At 42.4% G+C, this 19,423-nt stretch overlaps 1 protein-coding gene across 1 annotated transcript; it reads left to right on the top strand.

The window, feature by feature from the left end:
- Positions 1-7,161: 7,161 nt before the first annotated feature.
- Positions 7,162-14,484, top strand: LOC129104965 (NLR family CARD domain-containing protein 3-like). Its single transcript, XM_054615830.1, has 8 exons — positions 7,162-7,324; positions 8,312-8,433; positions 8,618-8,846; positions 9,009-10,812; positions 11,866-12,039; positions 12,447-12,620; positions 13,584-13,630; positions 13,925-14,484. Exons 1-8 carry the CDS (start codon positions 7,162-7,164, stop codon positions 14,482-14,484), a joined length of 3,273 nt encoding a protein of 1,090 aa, XP_054471805.1.
- Positions 14,485-19,423: the final 4,939 nt, after the last annotated feature.

Here is a 19,423-nt window from a genome sequence, read left to right as displayed (position 1 = left end):
CCTCAGTTAGAGACAGAGACAGCCTGAAAGACTAATCACACACACACACACACACACACACACACACACACACACACACACACACACACACACACACACACACACACACACACACACACACACACACACACACAACACTAATTTGTCACACCACCATAGAAATTCCTGCTTCTTTGGTTTCAGAGAAGAAGTGATGAACAAGTTCCACCAAGCTGAACTTTTTCTCTTTCAGCACATTCAGCTCTCTGAAGGTGAATGGAAATGTGAACTGTATGTCCTGGTTGGCTTTGTCTTCAGCCCAGTCCAGAGTGAACTTCTGTGTTAAGACTGTTTTCCCAATGCCAGCCACTCCCTTTGTCATCACTGTTCTGATTGGTTCCTCTCTTCCAGGTGAGGCTTTAAAGATGTCTTCTTGTCTGATGGTTGTTTCTGGTCTGTCTGGTTTCCTGGATGCTGTTTCAATCTGTCTGACCTCATGTTCATCATTGACCTCTGCAGTCCCTCCCTCTGTGATGTAGAGCTCTGTGTAGATCTGCTTCAGAAGACAGCTGGGTCCAGATCCAGATCCAGATCCAGGTCTAGGTTCAGGAGAATCTGGTCTCTGCTGCTGCATCCTGATACAACAAACAATTGACTAATGAAAAGCAGTTTAAAATTGAATAAAAAAATACTTTTGAACAGATTCTCACTCTTTAAATTCCATTTATCGGTTTTCTCTGTTTATCATCTCATCAATAACTAATGCTACGTCTTGTTTTGAGAATTGATGGTAGAGTCAGGATCAATACTATGAATGGATCTGTCTCACATGAGATCAGGTTTGGACATGAAGTTGTAAACTCTTACCTTCCTTCAGCAGCTGGTCTGACTTTAAAGTTGATAAAGCCACCGATCACTCTTTATGGACAGACAGCTGGGTCCAGGTCCAGGTCCAGGTCCAGGTCCAGGTCCAGGTCCAGGTCCAGGTCCAGGTCTCTGCTGCTGCATCCTGACACAAACAAAGATAGTGGATAATTAACTCTCTCCTCACCATATTAATTTAGTCGTTGGGTGAATGATGACTCCTGGGCCGTTAGAGATCCTGGTCTCACCTCTGAGCTTTGGTCTGGCTGTCATGTTCCCCACACAGAGCGGTTTTAGACGGAGGGACTCCCTCCTCTTCATCCTCACACCGATTCATAGCAGAGTCCACACCTGCTGGGATGAAGCACTCCGTCACTACACAACAGAGGATGTTTCTGGAGATTCTCAGCTGCTGAATTCGTCAAATCAAAGAGACTTTGTAGCTTCAGCTGGAAACACAGAGAGAGAAGAAGTCACTTCTTCATCACCTCACTGTCAAAGTCTAATAAGCATCAGGGACGCCACATCTAGTGTCTCCTAACAGCTGGAGGACGGAGCAGGTCAGCTTCACTGCAATGAGACCTCACCTGATGTAATAGACCATGATACAATGATTACTAAACTAAAGAAATATGGATTTAGCAGCACGGCTCTCTTGGATGGTCAGTTATCTATCTGAGAGATTGCAGAGTCTTTTATAATGGTAGCCTTTCAGACTGCAGATACATCAGATGTGGAGTTCCACAAGGAAGTTGATTAGGCCCCTAACTCTTCACAAATAATCTGCCTCTAGAAATGAAGAATGCCAACATACTACTGTGTGCAGATGACAGGACACTGTATAGCACTGCTTCAACCAAAGATGAATTAGTAACCATCCTGAATCTGGATCTAGAGAGAGAGTGTCTAATTGGGCGAAAGTGAAATAATTAGCACTGAACATTTACAAAACTTTAATTAAGTATTGTATTTGGCTCTAGGAGAATGATTATTGGTGACCCTCAACTTCATCAGTCAATGTCATGGATGTCAATAGAAAAGGTTAAGAAGACCAAGTTACTAGGTTTAGTGCTGGGTGATCAGTTATCGTGGTCTGAGCACATTCAAGGCATTGTGACTATAATAGGAAGGGGCATAGCAATGTCTAGAAAGTGCTCCACTCATTTAGAGTCCTTTATTATTCATCAGGTATTACAGTCCTTGGTCTTTTGTCAGCTGCAATACTGTCCAGTCATATGGTCAGCAGCAGCAAAGAAAGACATAAATAAACTTCAACTAGTTCAAAGCCGAGCTGACAGGTTGTCACTCCACTGCTCAATAAGAACAAATATAACATATATGCACTGTCTCCTGTCCTGTTATCAGTTGAAACTAAACTCAACGACAGCCTTCTCATGTTTTTCAGATATGTAATATTTAATCAGACATCTAAATAATTCTTCAACCAAGTACAAAAACACAAGCTACAGACATTAGCATCACACGAGGAATGCTAGCTCAGGTTACTTATTACCTTCAACCCCAAGAACAAACCTCCTTAAACGCACTGTTATCTACCGTTCAGTAATACCTTTGAACTCATTACCTCCTCATAAAACTCATACAGGTAACAAACTGTCATTTAAAAAAACAATTAAAGGCTCAACTAAGGCCACTACATGACTAGAACTCCATTCCTTTTGTAGACTCCTGTTATGAATATATAATGTATAATGGTCGGTACTGATACTATTCATCCTAGTTTCTGACTGTACTATTTTAACTATTCTGACACACACACACACACACACACACACACACACACACACACACACACACACACACACACACACACACACACACACACACACACACACACACACACACACACTAATGTTTGATCTCTCAGCTACAATTCATCACTTTATTATACGATGTGTTCAGCTGACCTTTAGGACGGATCAACCAATTCATGTTTTTTCATCTTAAATGCACAAATCAAACACTGAATACCTGTAAATGAATAAAACATAGTAATTCTTTAAATTGATGGATTAATACTGTAAATGTGTAGTAAGTATTAGTTTATTTTTAATACTTCTTTTTTTGTAAATGAAAAAAACTATATTTAAACAGGAAATTGCTGTAGATTTAAACACGGCTGTTTCATTTTGTACATTTACAGAGATTAACCTGAAGGTTTTATTTTTTTAATGTATTTCAAGACGATATGTCAGTTTCACAACAGTTTAATTAACTTTTAACATTCAACAATGACATACAGCAATTTAAGTATTTCTGACTTTGTAAACCTTTTTTATTTTATTTTTACAGTTCATTACATGTCATTTTCTGTTATGTTTATTTACTAATATCTGCTGGAATCCGTCGGGAAACTTTGCTGCCAGACTTTTTACAGTTTTGTTTTTTTCTTTTTTCACATCAAAAATATTTTATTTTTAAAAGTTAAAGCTCTGCTTTGGAAAAGTAGGAAAAGTGTTCTCAGCTAAATGTACTTAAAGTATCTGAAGTAAAAGTACACAGAGCAGTTAATTATCCCCTGTGAGTATATGATATGATGAGATTATTATTACTGAGAAACTGTATTATACTTTTACTGCAGTAAAACGCTTCAGCAGATTCTATAATGTTTGAAATATCAACAATGAAAACTATCACTTACCTAAAGTTAGAATGGAGGAGAAATCTGCGACACATCAGGACAAATGTAACACTGCTGACATCAGGAAGTAACCAGAGAGCAGAGTCTGTTCATAACCATGGCAACAGATAAGGGAAGGGCAGCATCTTAGTACGGTATGTATGAGGATCATAGATATCATCATAGATCTTTGAAGATTATTGTAAATAAGTAGGTTTATTATTATGCATAAATGCATCAATGTTGTTTTTTAAAAAGAGAACTATTTTCCTTCTTGATGTTTTATGTTGAGTTACTCACCTCTGCTCTCATTTCAGATCACTTCACTTCCTGCCTTTCTATGTTTTCCTGCCCCGCCCGTGTTTGAATCCACCTGTGTCTAATGACCTCCACCTCCCCGGTGTATTTAACCCTGTGTTAACCTGTCTCTGTGTCCGTTAGTCTGCTGTGTTCCTGTGAAGATCCCTCTTGCACATGTCTGATCTACCTGATCCTGTTTCATGTTGTTTTGCCCATTCTGGTTTCTGGAGTTTCAGTAATTACTTTTGTTCTCACCTGGTCTGTAAGTTTTGTTGTGGACATTTCTTTATTAAACTCACTGTGAATTATTGTTCTGTTCCTTGTGTCTATCTGCATTTGGGTTCTTCCCCGTTTACTTTAAAAAAATCAGCTGGAAACCTCATGTAAGAAATGTTTCAGTTTCTGGGTCATAAAGATCACACATTGTGTATCTGAATAAGTGTGTCGACGTGTAACATGAACAAAAGCATCTTGCACTCAATATTCAACAATAAGTAAGATAAGATAAGATAAGATAAGATAATCTTTATTAATATTCCACACCGGGGAAATTTGCAGGAGAATTTCAACTGAAACGTATGAAGAGCATGTGTATTTTAATCTGCGGGATGATTTTATGCAATGCTGCAAATGAGCAAATTTAGAAAAGTACGAATATGAATCAATTTTAAGATTTTTTTAAAAAAAAGGTTGCATTTTTTAAATGTATTTTTAGTTTTATATATTCAAATGATTATGTATTTATATATAAGATAAAAACAAAATATGATAAAAACAACAAAACAAAATAATGAATATCTGCCTGCTTGATTAATCAGATAAGACATTTTTAAAGGAAGCAAATCAGAAAAAAAAGAGAGTCAAAAACTATTCTCAATTATCATTTTATCTACAACTGAGTAAATAATGAGTCATTTTCCTCTTCTGCAAAGAAGAAACACAGGATTCAAAAACAGCTGTGAATTATTTGGGGGAAGTTTGAAGCTGAACAGAAACTCATAAGGATTTGTTGTTTATTACGTTCACTAAACCTGCACAAATGAGACAAAAAGACACAGTGATCTCATTAGATGTTCACTTATCACCATCTAGTGCACAGACAGCAGAAGTACGTTATCTGACTTGTGACTCCTCTGACACTGGCTGGGTTTCTGACACTGGTTCGACTGGTTTAGGTCATGAGGGAGTGACGGCGTCCTCAGATCAACTGCATACAGACAGGAGGACAGACAGGAGGACACCAGCAGCTTCTTCTCTCAGAGTGTCTCCTCCACACATGAAGGTGGAACGCGTCTGTAAATTGACCTGAAGTGAGTTCAGCAGGTGAGAATCCCACCAGAGGAATCTGTGAATGTTTAACAGGATCACTGTGATCACATTGTGTTGTATCGCTGTTTGACTGTTCAAATGTTAAGTTCACTCTTTAGATTCTTATAGAAGATTTGGAGTTTCATTAAGGGTTTCTATTTGAGTTAAAGACCAGGTTGGAGAATGAATTGCATGTATTACTGTTGGTAGTTCTCAGGTTACAGCAGATTATAATAAGAGTTCACATCATCAGAGAAAAATGCAGGGAGTGTCAGAACAGGTCGGAGAGCTACGATGCATTTAATTATAAGTGTTTTATAATTAAATGCATCGTAGCTCTCCGACCTGTGTCTTCAACACTGAGACAGACTTAGTTCCACTGAAAGCTCTCTATCACTGTCTAACTGTCCTCAGATGGACACTTTGTCTGATGGAAAGAGGAGCTGACTCTTTTTTCGACAGCATGTGTGACGTCTGGAGGACTAATGTGTCCTGTGATTAAAAACCTTGTGTAGTGACGGAGTGCTTCATCCCAGCAGGTGTGGACTCTGCTATGAATCGGTGTGAGGATGAAGAGGAGGGAGTCCCTCCGTCTAAAACCGCTCTGTGTGGGGAACATGACAGCCAGACCAAAGCTCAGAGGTGAGACCAGGATCTCTAACGGTCCAGGAGTCATCATTCACATGTATATGATATGAACTCCTAACTTTATGAGTGAACAAAGAGACGAAGAGACGGCATCTTCCATCAGATTATATCTCAATGAGGAGGAGAGAGTTATTCATCCACTGTCTTTGTTTGTATCAGGATGCAGCAGCAGAGACCTGGACCTGGACCTGGACCTGGACCGGGGCCCAGCTGCTTGTCCATAAGGAGTGACCAGTCTATAGATCACTTTACTGATTTTAAAGTTGGACCAGTTGCTGCTCAAAGGTAAAACTGAACTTTGATGAGTCAAAGTCGTGCACTAAGAAGAGAGTTCATGTCCAAACCTGATCTCATGTGAGACAGATCCATTCATAGTATTGATCCCGACTCTAGCATCAAGTCTCAAAACAAGACGTAGCATTAGTTATTGATGAGATGATAAACAGTCATAAATGGAATTTAACGAGTTAGAATCTGGTCAAAAGTTTTTCTTAAATTTAAACTGTTTTTCATCAGTCAGTTGTTTTTTTTAGGATCCAGCAACAGAGACCGAACTCCCTGGACCTGGACCTGGACCTGGACCTGGACCTGGACCTGGACCTGGATCTGGGCCTGGACCTGGACCTGGACCCAGCTGTGTGTCCATAAAGAGTGACCAGTCTAAAGATCACTTTACAGATTTTAAAGTTAGACCAGCTGCTGATGGAAGGTAAGCGTTTAGAAATGAACTTTTGTTATAACACAAAGTCTCACAGCCGTGAAACAGTCACAACAACAACAACAGATTTCAGTTTGTGACTTTTTCACAACTTGTCGTGATACCGACTCCAGAGCTTCACAGTGGGTGATGCAAAAAAATTTAGTGTCTGAATCTGGTGTGGACTCAAAAAATAACCGAACCCAGCAGTTTTAAATGATATCTGTGCTTATTGTTTTCTTTCTGAGGTTTTGAGTCATATAAGAAAATGAGCAGTCTTTTGAGTTGATATGCACCTCAGACACAACTGGACCTGTTGCTGTAGCCTACGAACCGATTATTGTTCACTTGCTCTACATGATTCAGAGCTTTTCAGTTGATCAACTTCAAATATTGATATGATCAATGAAAGTTTATCTGACAGATGAATCTGAATGAAGCAGATGGATATTTTCTCTGGAGAAGAGTCTCCACTCTTGATGAGTCTGTTTGGAGTTACCTTCACAGATGGAACCTGCTGGTTCAAAGGTGACAATATTGATCTCAGGATCATCAAACTGAGTTCCTTGATAGCAGACTGGATAGCAGGTAGGTGGTCTGGGAACTGAAGAGCAGGGGCGGAGCTGGAGACCTCAGGCAGACAAGGGGAACCTCTCAGAAGGAGTACCAGATGGCATGGCCGATGAGTGGAGAAGGTCTGGAGGCCGACCAGAAGGCCTGATTGATGAGCAGAGGAGCTTTGGAGGACCAGCCAGAGGACTACCAGACGGGCATAGCCACTTTGGTGGATGACCAGGAAGATGAGGATGTAGCTGGATCCTTCTTGGGTTCTGCAACCGAGACGGGACCCCACCGGAAGACAGCCATGGAGAAGGGATCCCTCTGGAGTACTGAGACACAGACAGAACCCGTCTTGAGGGCGGCATGGGTATTAGAGGTCAGGGAGGGCAGCCAGAAATAGGACAGCAGTTAAAGACCAGGTTCCACGCCTCCAAACAGGGACAAACTGCTTACGCTGTCTTGGGTGCCCTTTACATCTAAATGAACGCGAGCTGTTCAAAGTCACAGACACATCTCTCTAAAAACGATGGTAATACGTTAGAGGGGGATTGGTTAGCTGGTCTCATCCAGAGTTTGTAGCACCTACGAAGAAGAACGCGTCGTTATACGTTGACAAGAAGTCAATTTCTATGTATCATGAACCAGATGGCTGGGTCAACCAATCAGCAATCTTTCAGCCACGAGACCGCTGTTTCTTTCCCCGTCTGAAACTAGAAGTCACATTGATTTATTTAACATTTAACTTTGGTTCTTCATTAACGGCACTTCTGGCGTTATTTGAACCTAAAACACAATTCAGATTTTCCGAAACTAACCAAACAGCCTGAAGCTAACTTAGTTATTTCCTGTGAAAAGTTTATTTTCAAAAGAGCATTTGCATGTAACGAGCAGAAATTGACACTTGTCGCTGGACTTTAGTAGGAAGACGCATGAAAAATGAGGAGTCATTTTTTTGTAAAACATTATTTAAACCAGTGTATGGGTATACGTTGCTAGGCTAGATTAGCTTCAGAGCAGTAACAGATACTACTGCTGTTGGTAGATGTGTCAGAATCTACAGGTTTAGAATGATGAAGATCCAGCCCTGGGTGAGTAACAAAGTAGATATGTAAAGGTTTGAAAACAGTTACACAGAAATTTGAGAAAGATAGATAGATAGATATATTCCTTTATTATTCCACATGGGGGAAATTCGGGTGGAGGAGAAACGCACCCTTCAGTCCTCAGTTCCTACTTAGTCATAACAGAACCAACCTTCACCTCCCAGTGGACAGCTTATCATGTTGTTACCATAAGCAAACCCCTTATGTCAGCTGTGTGCAGATTTGAGTCATTGAATGTCTTTAAACTTTGGTTTCTCCACAGAGGTCAGCAGCAGAGCTCTGAGGTTCAGTCCACCCAGCAGCTTCAAACACACCTGGACTCCATATTTATGGTTTGTACATGAACACACACATCATTTACTGTTAACTACATCAACTACAGATGAATGCTAAACTACCATTCAGGTCCCAACAGCCTCCATGCTGCTCTGTTTAGACCTGCAGGCCTTCAGACTGACAGATGAATCTCATGTTGTGTTCTCTATATTAAATATTCAGCTTATCATTCTGTTCCAGCTGCTGGAGGAGAACATCGTGACTTTTGTGAAGAACGAGCTGAAGAAAATCAAGAGAGTTGTGAGTCCAGATTACCCAGAATGCTTAGAGAGTCAGAGTGAGGACGAGGAGGTGTTGGACAGTGAGGATGAAGAGCAGAGGAGGAGTAGCAGAGAGGCATTTCTGAAGATCACAGTGCACCTCCTGAGGAGAATGAAGCAGGAGGAGCTGGCTGACTGTCTGCAGAGCAGTAAGAGGATTTCTCTAAAGATCTAACATGCTGGATGAATGGGACCTTTACTAATGTCTCAAGAGATGGACAAAAATATATTCATATACTCTTCTTTGAGGATATGAAATGTAAAAATCTATTCTTTGACTCATTGATCTTCTTTGTTGTGTGTTCATTCAGGACTTCTTGCTGCAGTTTGTCAGCGTGAACTCAAATCTAACCTGAAGCAGAAGTTCCAGTGTGTGTTTGAGGGGATCGCTAAAGCAGGAAACCCAACCCTTCTGAAGCAGATCTACACAGAGCTCTACATCACAGAGGGAGGGACTGCAGAGGTCAATGATGAACATGAGGTCAGACAGATTGAAACAGCATCCAGGAAACCAGACAGACCAGAAACAACCATCAGACAAGAAGACATCTTTAAAGCCTCACCTGGAAGAGAGGAACCAATCAGAACAGTGATGACAAAGGGAGTGGCTGGCATTGGGAAAACAGTCTTAACACAGAAGTTCACTCTGGACTGGGCTGAAGACAAAGCCAACCAGGACATACAGTTCACATTTCCATTCACCTTCAGAGAGCTGAATGTGCTGAAAGAGAAAAAGTTCAGCTTGGTGGAACTTGTTCATCACTTCTTCTCTGAAACCAAAGAAGCAGGAATCTGCAGGTTTGAAGAGTTCCCGGTTGTGTTCATCTTTGACGGTCTGGATGAGTGTCGACTTCCTCTGGACTTCCACAACAATGAGATCCTGACTGATGTTACAGAGTCCACCTCAGTGGATGTGCTGCTGACAAACCTCATCAGGGGGAAACTGCTTCCCTCTGCTCGCCTCTGGATAACCACACGACCTGCAGCAGCCAATCAGATCCCTCCTGAGTGTGTTGGCATGGTGACAGAGGTCAGAGGGTTCACTGACCCCCAGAAGGAGGGGTACTTCAGGAAGAGATTTAGAAATAAGAAGAAGGCCAGCAGGATCATCTCCCACATCAAGAGCTCACGAAGCCTCCACATCATGTGCCACATCCCAGTCTTCTGCTGGATCACTGCTACAGTTCTGGAGGATGTGTTGAAGACCAGAGAGGGAGGAGAGCTGCCCAAGACCCTGACTGAGATGTACATCCACTTCCTGGTGGTTCAGTCCAAACTGAAGAAGGTCAAGTATGATGGAGGAGCTGAGACAGATCCACACTGGAGTCCAAAGAGCAGGAAGATGACTAAGTCTCTGGGAAAACTGGCTTTTGATCAGCTGCAGAAAGGAAACCTGATCTTCTATGAATCCGACCTGACAGAGTGTGGCATCGATATCAGAGCAGCCTCAGTGTACTCAGGAGTGTTCACACAGGTCTTTAGAGAGGAGAGAGGACTGTACCAGGACAAGGTGTTCTGCTTCGTCCATCTGAGTGTTCAAGAGTTTTTGGCTGCTCTTCATGTCCATCTGACCTTCATCAACTCTGGTGTCAACCTGATGTCAGAAGAACAAACAACCTCCCAGTTGTCTAAAGTCTTTAGAGACAAACCTAAACCAAAACATCTCTACCAGAGTGCTGTGGACAAGGCCTTACAGAGTCCAAATGGACACCTGGACTTGTTCCTCCGCTTCCTCCTGGGTCTTTCACTGGAGACCAACCAGAGTCTCCTACGAGGTTTGCTGACACAGACAGAAAGTACCTCACAGACCAATCAGAGAACAGTCCAGTACATCAAGAAGAAGATCAGTGAGAATGTGTCTCCAGAGAAAAGCATCAATCTATTCCACTGTCTGAATGAACTGAATGATGGTTCTCTAGTGGAGGAGATCCAACAGTCCCTGAGTTCAGGACGTCTCTCCACAGATGAACTGTCTCCTGCTCAGTGGTCAGCTCTGGTCTTCATCTTACTGTCATCAGGAAAACATCTGGACGTGTTTGACCTGAAGAAATACTCTGCTTCAGAGGAGGCTCTTCTGAGGCTGCTGCCGGTGGTCAAAGCCTCCAACAAAGCTCTGTAGGTGGCCACACAACTATCAGATTAAATGTTTTCTTTTTCAATTAGACAAAAAGAACAACTCACTTCCTTGGAATCATCGGGTTCTGTTTGCGTTCTGACCAGTTTTGAGGTATTAGTTGCATTCGTATTAGTTTGTTGCACTTATTGTATTCGTATTAGTTTGTTGCACTTATTGTTTTCTTGCTGTGGTTTCTGCTCTTAGATGCTTGTTTAAGAAAGGAGATGCACTTATGACTTCTGGTGACTAGTAGTTCTCTTGAATACCTATGTTGAATACACTTATTGTAAGTCGCTTTGGATAAAAGCGTCTGCTAAATGACTGTAATGTAATGTAAATGTAATGTCTTAAGCTTCAATAAGCATAAATGACAAAAGTCTCTCTCGTACAGAAACATGACGCCCTAAATGTGTTTCACATGTATAGTATCAACATCCTATCAAATGCAGGAAACAAGAACCATATTGAGGAAATAATTTTTAAGGAGCACAAACAGTTTTACTCATAATTTGTTTTAAAACATACAAATTGTGATGTAACATATATGAGGTCTTCAAAAAAAAAATCTACAACATTTTTACATTTAATTTTTGTTTTAAAACAAATCATCTTTGCAAAGGAGTTTATTTCTATTATTAGCTAACATGATGCCATATTAATTGTAGGATGCTAAAGTTAGCTGGCTAGCGTGATAGCTCACAATGAAAATGAACTCCATAGCATGTATAAAACAATCTAAAAAAGACTTACAAGGCATTTGTACTGCTATCATTCATTATATGCTATACGGTTCTACCTGTGAGCCCACAGGTAGAACCGTATAGAACCAAGTTAGAGCTTGACTTTGGAGATAGAACCTTTTCTTTTCTAATCTAAAAAGTCAAAAAATGCAACTACTAAAAACAAAACTCTTATAAATTGATAATTTGGTCTAGAATAAGAATATGTGAATAACTCTATTTCGACAAAAATGTCAGATAAAACCTTTTAATTCCAAGGTGACGAACTGTTGTTTGTAGTTGATTTCTAATGATTTGCTGATTTCTCTTCAGACTGAGATGCTGTAACCTCTCAGAGAGAAGCTGTGAAGCTCTGTCTTCAGTTCTCAGCTTCCCGTCCTCTACTCTGAGAGAGCTGGACCTGAGTGAAAACTACCTGCAGGATTCAGGAGTGAAGCTGCTGTCTGCTGGACTGGAGAGTCCACACTGTAGACTGGAAACCCTCGGGTCAGGATACAACTAGTTATCAAAGTTTACCCTTTAAACTAAAGATCCTCTTAACGCTAAATGGTAACATCAAGACTGTTATAATTATTGATGCTTAAACATGTAAGTATTTATTAATGTCAATGTGTTTTTTTAAATAGTTGAGAATTTTTACTTTCACAGTGATTTATTAATAAACAAATATGTGCTCTAATGTTTTTTATTAAAAAATCTTAATCGGAAATGTAACTAGTTACTATAAGTGTAGTGGAGTAAAATGTACAACATCTCTTCATATTTATATCCATAACGTACCATAACACAGTGTGTGTGTGTGTGTGTGTGTGTGTGTGTGTGTGTGTGTGTGTGTGTGTGTGTGTGTGTGTGTGTGTGTGTGTGTGTGTGTGTGTGTGTGCGTGTTTGATTAGTCTGTCAGGCTGTCAGGTCACAAAGAAAGGCTGTGCTTCTCTGGTCTCAGCTCTGAGGTCCAACCCCTCCCATCTGAGAGAGCTGGACCTGAGCTACAATCATCCAGGAGACTCAGGAGTGAAGCTGCTGTCTGCTGGACTGGAGGATCCACACTGGAAACTGGACTCTCTCAGGTATGATCAGACAACAACAGAACTGCAGGATTGAACCCAAATGAAGGGGCAAGTGGCCCAGGAACTGAGGAGCTATGACGGTCAGAGCAGAGGTGGTGCAGGGAACCTCATGTGGACCTCCTGGGGTAAAGGCAGAGGTGAAGGCCTGGGGGCAGAGCAGGGGCTGAGCGCCACTGAAACATGGCCATGAAACTGTCTGGGGTTCAAGTTGGTCTTAATCTTGGTGCCGAGCTGCAAATCATTTTGGGTCATTGGGCAGCTAGGGCTCGGGATTTCTAGGCAGCTTGGGGGATCGATGCTTCTGAGACCAACAGTTTCTTCTTCGGGCTCCAACCAATATGTACCTTGGAGATGTTGCCAGGCGAGTTCCCCTGAAAGGGGAGTGATCAAAGTCTACAGGGTCTGGATACGACAGGAGGCTAACTGGCCCGGTGTCAGAAGCAGACAGGAAGCTAGCCAACTGGGGCGCTAGCTGGAGGCTAGCTGGAGGCTAGCTGGAGGCTAGCTGGGCGAGGTACTGGACAGCTGAAGCAGAATGCTGAAGGATAGCATGCTGGTAGATAGCTGGCTAACTAGAAGGCCTAAGACTATCTTAAGAAAAAGCAGACTAGGAATAAGGGGTAATGAAAAAATCTCTTGGGACTCAGGTTAAGAGCTGCTCCACCATAGCTTATAAGAAACCTCCCTACTAGGGTCTTTCTTTCATTCCCTATTCACACAAATAAGGGAGTGTACCCTAAAGCGCTATAATCAACACAAAAGCAGATAACCTGACATTGAAACATAGACACTAAATACACAAGGACCTAATTAACTAAAAACAGGCGGGATAAAGACAAAGGCAGGAAGTAAAACAAAAATGATGTTGGGAGAGTTGCTTTCAAAATAAAACAGGAAGCAGACTGAACAGAAACCAAAGACCATGACGGTATGAAGCTGATTCAGACTTTGTGCTTCCTGCAGGGTGGACCATGGTGGACTGCACAGACTGAGACCTGGTATCAAGAAGTGTAAGTGTGTCTCAAGTCTGATTAAAGAGAACTCTTCTAGATGTTTACATCGTCATGACTGAAGTACGATGAAGAATTCCTCCAGAGATTCAATCAGGATGTAGACATGTATTTGGAAAGATGTTAGAATTCATTCAATCAATTTAAAATCCAAAATCCACACACCAAGTGTGGATCTCATTTGTGTTCGTGGATATTGACAGTGATTTGCAGTCAGGTCAGTTTGAATGATGAAGTTGTATAAATATGAAGCAGATGATAACCTGCTGTTTTGTGTCTCGTTCTCTCCATCAGATGTCTGTGAACTGGAAGTGGACACAAACACAATGAGCAGAAACCTCAAACTGTATGACGACAAGAGGAAGGTGACATGGGTGTCAGAGAAACAGTCGTATCCTGATCATCCAGACAGATTTGTTGACTTGTGTCATCAGCTGCTGTGTAGAACTGGTCTGACTGGTCGCTGTTACTGGGAGGTGAAGTGGAGAGGACAGGTTCATATAGCAGTGTGTTACAGAGAAATCCTCACCAGGGGACCGAACGGTGTTGGCTATGTGTTTGGAGAAGATCGTCAGTCCTGGAGCTTGTGGTGCTATGATGGTGGTTACTCTGTGAAGCACCGTAACAGAGAAACACACATCACCTCCTCCTCCTCCTCCTCCTCCTCCTCCTCCTCTGGTAGAGTAGCAGTGTATGTGGACTGTCCTGCTGGCTCTCTGTCCTTCTACAGAGTCTCCTCTGACACACTGATCCACATCCACACCTTCAACACCACATTCACTAAACCTCTTTATCCTGGCTTTAGGTGTAAGGTTTTTGGTTCCTCAGTGTCTCTGTATCCTCTTCAGGTCTGAGAGTCTCTCCTGAGGACAGAAACGCTGCTGCTGAAATCAAAGTTTAATTTGCTTGTCAACATTTTAAGATGTGTTATGAACTCTTTTTTTGTCATTTCTTTAATATTTCTAAATATACTTTCATATATTTAACTTATGGAGACAAACGGGTTCCTAAAACAATCATCATATTTCCAATGTCTCTAAATGCTGTTAAACAAATCTAAACCTCTTATATTGAGGCTCGACGTTTGTTCATTTCATCACTTCCTGTCACAGTTTGTTCTATTCCCTGATGGTCTCACACATCCACACACATGCTTCCACTTCCCATATCTGCTCTGCAGTCTTCAACTCAACGTCAACTCTTCACTTGCATGTCTTTGTCTCATTGGTCTCTCACTACATATACCGGTCCACTTCCTTTGTTCTCTGTCAGAGCAGAATAATTTGACACGTTTACATTACATTCCTACGAAGCTGTTTAGATGGGTAATAAAAATGAACATTCCACTTATAAACCTGTGCACATGCAGCCGTGTATAAACTGATAACCCTAACCTCTGGTGGACTGTTGGACCATGTGACCACAGCCTCCTTTCATTCCTTCAACCACCTTCTTGAGAAGCGATGCATTGCCATATTTGTTCGTGGGTTCTCCTTCTGACCAGAAATGTGAGCTTTTCTTTTGGGTATTCATCTCTGCAGACTGTTGGTCGTTGGTTTGTGTACAACTACTGCACATCACAAAGAGCTGAACGTAAACAGGAAAGAGGCAGCGTGTCACAAACTGCAGTAAAAACCCTGTTAAGATGTATATTCTGAATGAGCTATATTCATGTCCAAAGAATACTTCTTAATATATGTCTTAATCTGAAAATGCTCCATTTGGAATAAGACCTAATTCAGAATATTCATCCGGAATATGCTGTTTAAATTACCCATATCAGATTCTGAATATTGTCATATTCTGAATATTAGTAGAATATTAGTGTGCATGTAAACATAGTCATTGCTATGCAGTTCCTTGTTACCTGTCTGCTACCTGTCTGCTAGACCCACTGCCATTTGGACTCTTGATCACTGTGAGTGTTTTGTTAATAAATCACTGAGTTAATTCTGCTGCTTCCTCATTTGTCTGCATTTGAGTCCAATCCCTGTTTCCCTGAATCATAAATGGTGACACGTCCATCATATCTGTCATCAGTTGACCTCTCTGTAGTTTCAGGACATTCAACATCCACAGCTTTGAGTTCTGCAGCAGCTGACCAACGACTGAAGATGTTGTTACTTGCTGATTCTCCACAACCAGCACAGAAGTCCCATCATCAAGTCAACACTCAGGTTCTGATCCAGCCTAAACCCACAGAAATATAGGAAATGACCATTATCTCTTGACGACACATTACGTGATGACAAACGTACCGGTAGAATTATTTGCTGCTACCTCTGGAACAAATGAATGGTAGTTTTAGAAAGAAGACATCATTGTTTGGGCTCAAATAAACCTACATGTGTTACGGTACTTTTTACAGACCTAGGTAATTGAAGATATATCTCAATGTTGACTTGATTCATACAAACAGCAGTCTCCTTGGTGAAAGTCCCGTGTTTGTCACACCCATCCACCCTGACCTACTCACTGCATGGACTTTGATAAAATATATTTGAACCTGGAAATTTATGTGTCCACCACCAAAAATAGATCCTCGTTGACTTTCCATTGGCATTGTTTCCGTTCCACCACCCCATAATGCCCTATGAACTGGTGTGGAGTGTCTACTGGACCACAGAGACTAGAGGAAGGCTGGATGTTCTCTACTGCTGTAGAGGCTAAACACCAACACGGCCTCCTGAGCCTCCACACAGCTACCTGACACCTTTCAACCTGGGCAACTCTGGAAAAGGAGAACTTTTAGACTCCATTCAGGAGTTCAGTTCCAGATCCAGTGCTGTGTGTAGAGGTGAGACCGACTAAATGTAGTCTGTGTCGGACCAGTACTTTCACCAGATGTGACCCATTCAGAGCCCGAGATGTCACATGTCACTTCTATGAAACTAGTTTCCACAGCAGCAGGCCTATCCCTGTGTGATACATCAGACTTTGATCTGTTCTTGGACTAAGAGGTTCTACAGGAAGACCACTAGGTGGCTCTGTTTGCCTTCCTACATAATAGGCCTTGGCAGAGTGGAAGACACATTGTTTCAAAGAACCGATCATCATTTATTTAACAAAGAACCTGAATTATCCATCCATCCAGTATGTTTCCTCTTATCCGTGGTATTCCATGCGTCCGCCTCCTCAGTAACAGTGTCCAGATCTTCCAGGGGGACCCCGAGGCGTTCCCAGACCAGATGTGTTCTGGGTCTACCTCGGAACGTCTTACCAGTTGTAAGTGCTTGGAAACCCTCTAAAGGGAGGCATCCAGAGGAATACTGGTCTGTTATGTTGAACCACCACCTTAGCCGGTCCATGCAGACCTGAAGGATCAGCGGCTCTCCTCTGAGCTCCTCACCCTCTCTCTGAGGCTGAGCACAGACTCACTACGAGGGAAGCTCATTTCTTCCACTTGAATCCTCAGTCTCGTTCTTTTGTTCACTACCCGAAGCTCATGACCAAAGGTGAAGGGCTGAACGTAGATGGACTTGTAAATCCAGAGCGTTACCTTCTGGTTCAGCTCCCTCTTCACCACAACACTTCAGTAAAACACCTTCATCACTGCTGACGCCGCCACGATCCGTCTGTTCATCTCATGTCCATCTCTTTCTTTGTCTTACCCTCACTGGTGAACAAAACAACGAGGTACCTGAGCTCGCTTGGGGCAGTGACTCACTACCAACCAGGACGGAGCAATTCAGCATCTTCCGGCAGAGAACCACGACCTCAGACTTGGAGGTTCTGACTCTCATCCTCACCACTTCACACTCAGACCGCCCCACAGAGTCCTGAAGGGTCACTGAATTATTTGCATTAAAAAAAACAGTTTGCAAACAAACCGAGGAGGGGAGAGAGAGAGAGAGAGAGAGAGAGTAAGAGAGCCCAGCAGGCCCAGGTGTTACCAGAAAAAAACTGATGACCAACCTGTCAACCAAACAGAGAGACCAATAAATGATAAGAACACTGCTGAACAGGTAACAGCAGGGGGCGCCACATCATATCAATGATTCTCTGCAGCCTGTAGAGGCAGATGGTTCATGTCAAACAGACCATAAAGCATCCCCTGCTTTATGGTCTGTTTGACTCTAAATGGAGCATCATTTACTAAATGAACATCATGCTGTATTGAAGAAGACTTGAAACTAGAGATTGAGACCATAAACTCATGTTTACAATGTTTACTGAGGGAATAAATCAAGAGAGAAGTAGAGTCATTTTCTCATAGACTTCTATACAACCAGAGGAGTCGCCCCCTGGTGGACAGGAGAGAGAATGCAGCTCTTTTGACTTCACTTTTTAGGGACAGATGTCACTTTGATTAGGCCAACAAGTGATTTCCTCGTCTCCTCCTTTATCACTCTTTTCTTACATCATCATTCGGACGGTGATCAGAGTCTCCATTAACCCTCAGCTGCTCCAGCAGCAGAGCAATAATCCTGACTGTTTATAATCTGAATCATAAAACAATCGTTATTGTGTGTGTGTGTGTGTGTGTGTGTGTGTGTGTGTGTGTGTGTGTGTGTGTGTGTGTGTGTGTGTGTGTGTGTGTGTGTGTGTGTGTGTGTGCTGGATTACAGTGGAGTATCACTTTAATCCTGCATCTTTTGTAATGATTCACAGTCGAATGTTCAATCACATTTATTTAAAATGAAATTCAGCCATCAGATAACAACATGAAAGAGGACAGATAATCGACAGACCAGGATTATTCATTAAACTTTATTGTCATTTGACTAGCAAATATTGAAACGCCTTGACTTCTGTCTGTTGTCTTAGTTTCTTCTCTAATGTCTTCATGTCTTCGTCTCTTATCTTCTCTGCTCTCTTTGTCTCTTCCTCTCTGATGTCTTTTTTCTCTTCTTCTCTGATGTCTTCATCTCTTCTTCTCTGATGTCTTTGTCTCTTTTTCTCTGATATGAGATACAGAAGAATAAAAGTTGACTGATATAAAATCAGTCCCATGTCTGTCCTCTCTGTCGTCATGACAATAGATCTGCTCATCTCATTTTTCATTAATGCAGCTTTACTTTAATGTATCACCAAATGACAATGTCTCTGTCTTTCGTCTGTGTGTCGTCCTAAAGTAGATTTACATCCAATCACCATTTATTAAATCTCCATCCATTAAAGACCGCCCACCCCGTCCTAAACAGCGTCCACTAATCCTTCTTACAGAGGGGGAGAGGACGGGGTCTCCACTGTCACATCCCACCACTGAAGGCTGGATCACGGAGGACCACAGGGAAGAGACAGGAGACAGGAGACAGGAGACAGGAGACAGGAGACAGGAGGCAGGAGACAGGAGACAGGAGACAGGAAGTAGGAGAAAGGACACAGGACACAGGACATAGGAGACAGGAGGCAGGAGACAGGAGACAGGAGGCAGGAGACAGGAGGCAGGAGGTAGGAGAAAGGAGAAAGGAGACAGGACACAGGACACAGGACACAGGAGACAGGAGGCAGGAGACAGGAGGCAGGAGGCAGGAGACAGGAGACAGGAGGTAGGAGACAGGAGACAGGAGACAGGAGGCAGGAGGCAGGAGACAGGAGACAGGAGACAGGAGGAGACAGGAGACAGGAGGCAGGAGACAGGAGACAGGAGACAGGAGACAGGAGACAGGAGACAGGAGACAGGAGACAGGAGGTAGGAGACAGGAGACAGGAGACAGGAGGCAGGAGACAGGAGACAGGAGACAGGAGGCAGGAGACAGGAGGAGACAGGAGGCAGGACACAGGAGGCAGGAGACAGGAGACAGGAGGCAGCTGAGGACGGTGGTGAGGAGAGACAGGAGGATGAACGAG

The sequence above is a fragment of the Anoplopoma fimbria genome, chromosome 2 (genome assembly GCF_027596085.1).
Source record: "Anoplopoma fimbria isolate UVic2021 breed Golden Eagle Sablefish chromosome 2, Afim_UVic_2022, whole genome shotgun sequence".
NCBI lineage: Eukaryota > Metazoa > Chordata > Actinopteri > Perciformes > Anoplopomatidae > Anoplopoma > Anoplopoma fimbria.
Note: the sequence above shows the minus strand (reverse complement) of the source record. Positions and strands in the feature narration are given on the sequence as shown.

Excerpts from the sequence above, each read along its gene's own strand:
- LOC129104965 (XM_054615830.1), top strand. The coding sequence starts at position 7,162 with ATGAGCAGAGGAGCTTTGGAGGACCAGCCAGAGGACTACCAGACGGGC. Across the intron at positions 12,040-12,446 it reads TGTAGACTGGAAACCCTCGG|TCTGTCAGGCTGTCAGGTCA; the intron begins GTCAGGATACAA and ends GTGTTTGATTAG. Across the intron at positions 12,621-13,583 it reads TGGAAACTGGACTCTCTCAG|GGTGGACCATGGTGGACTGC; the intron begins GTATGATCAGAC and ends TGCTTCCTGCAG.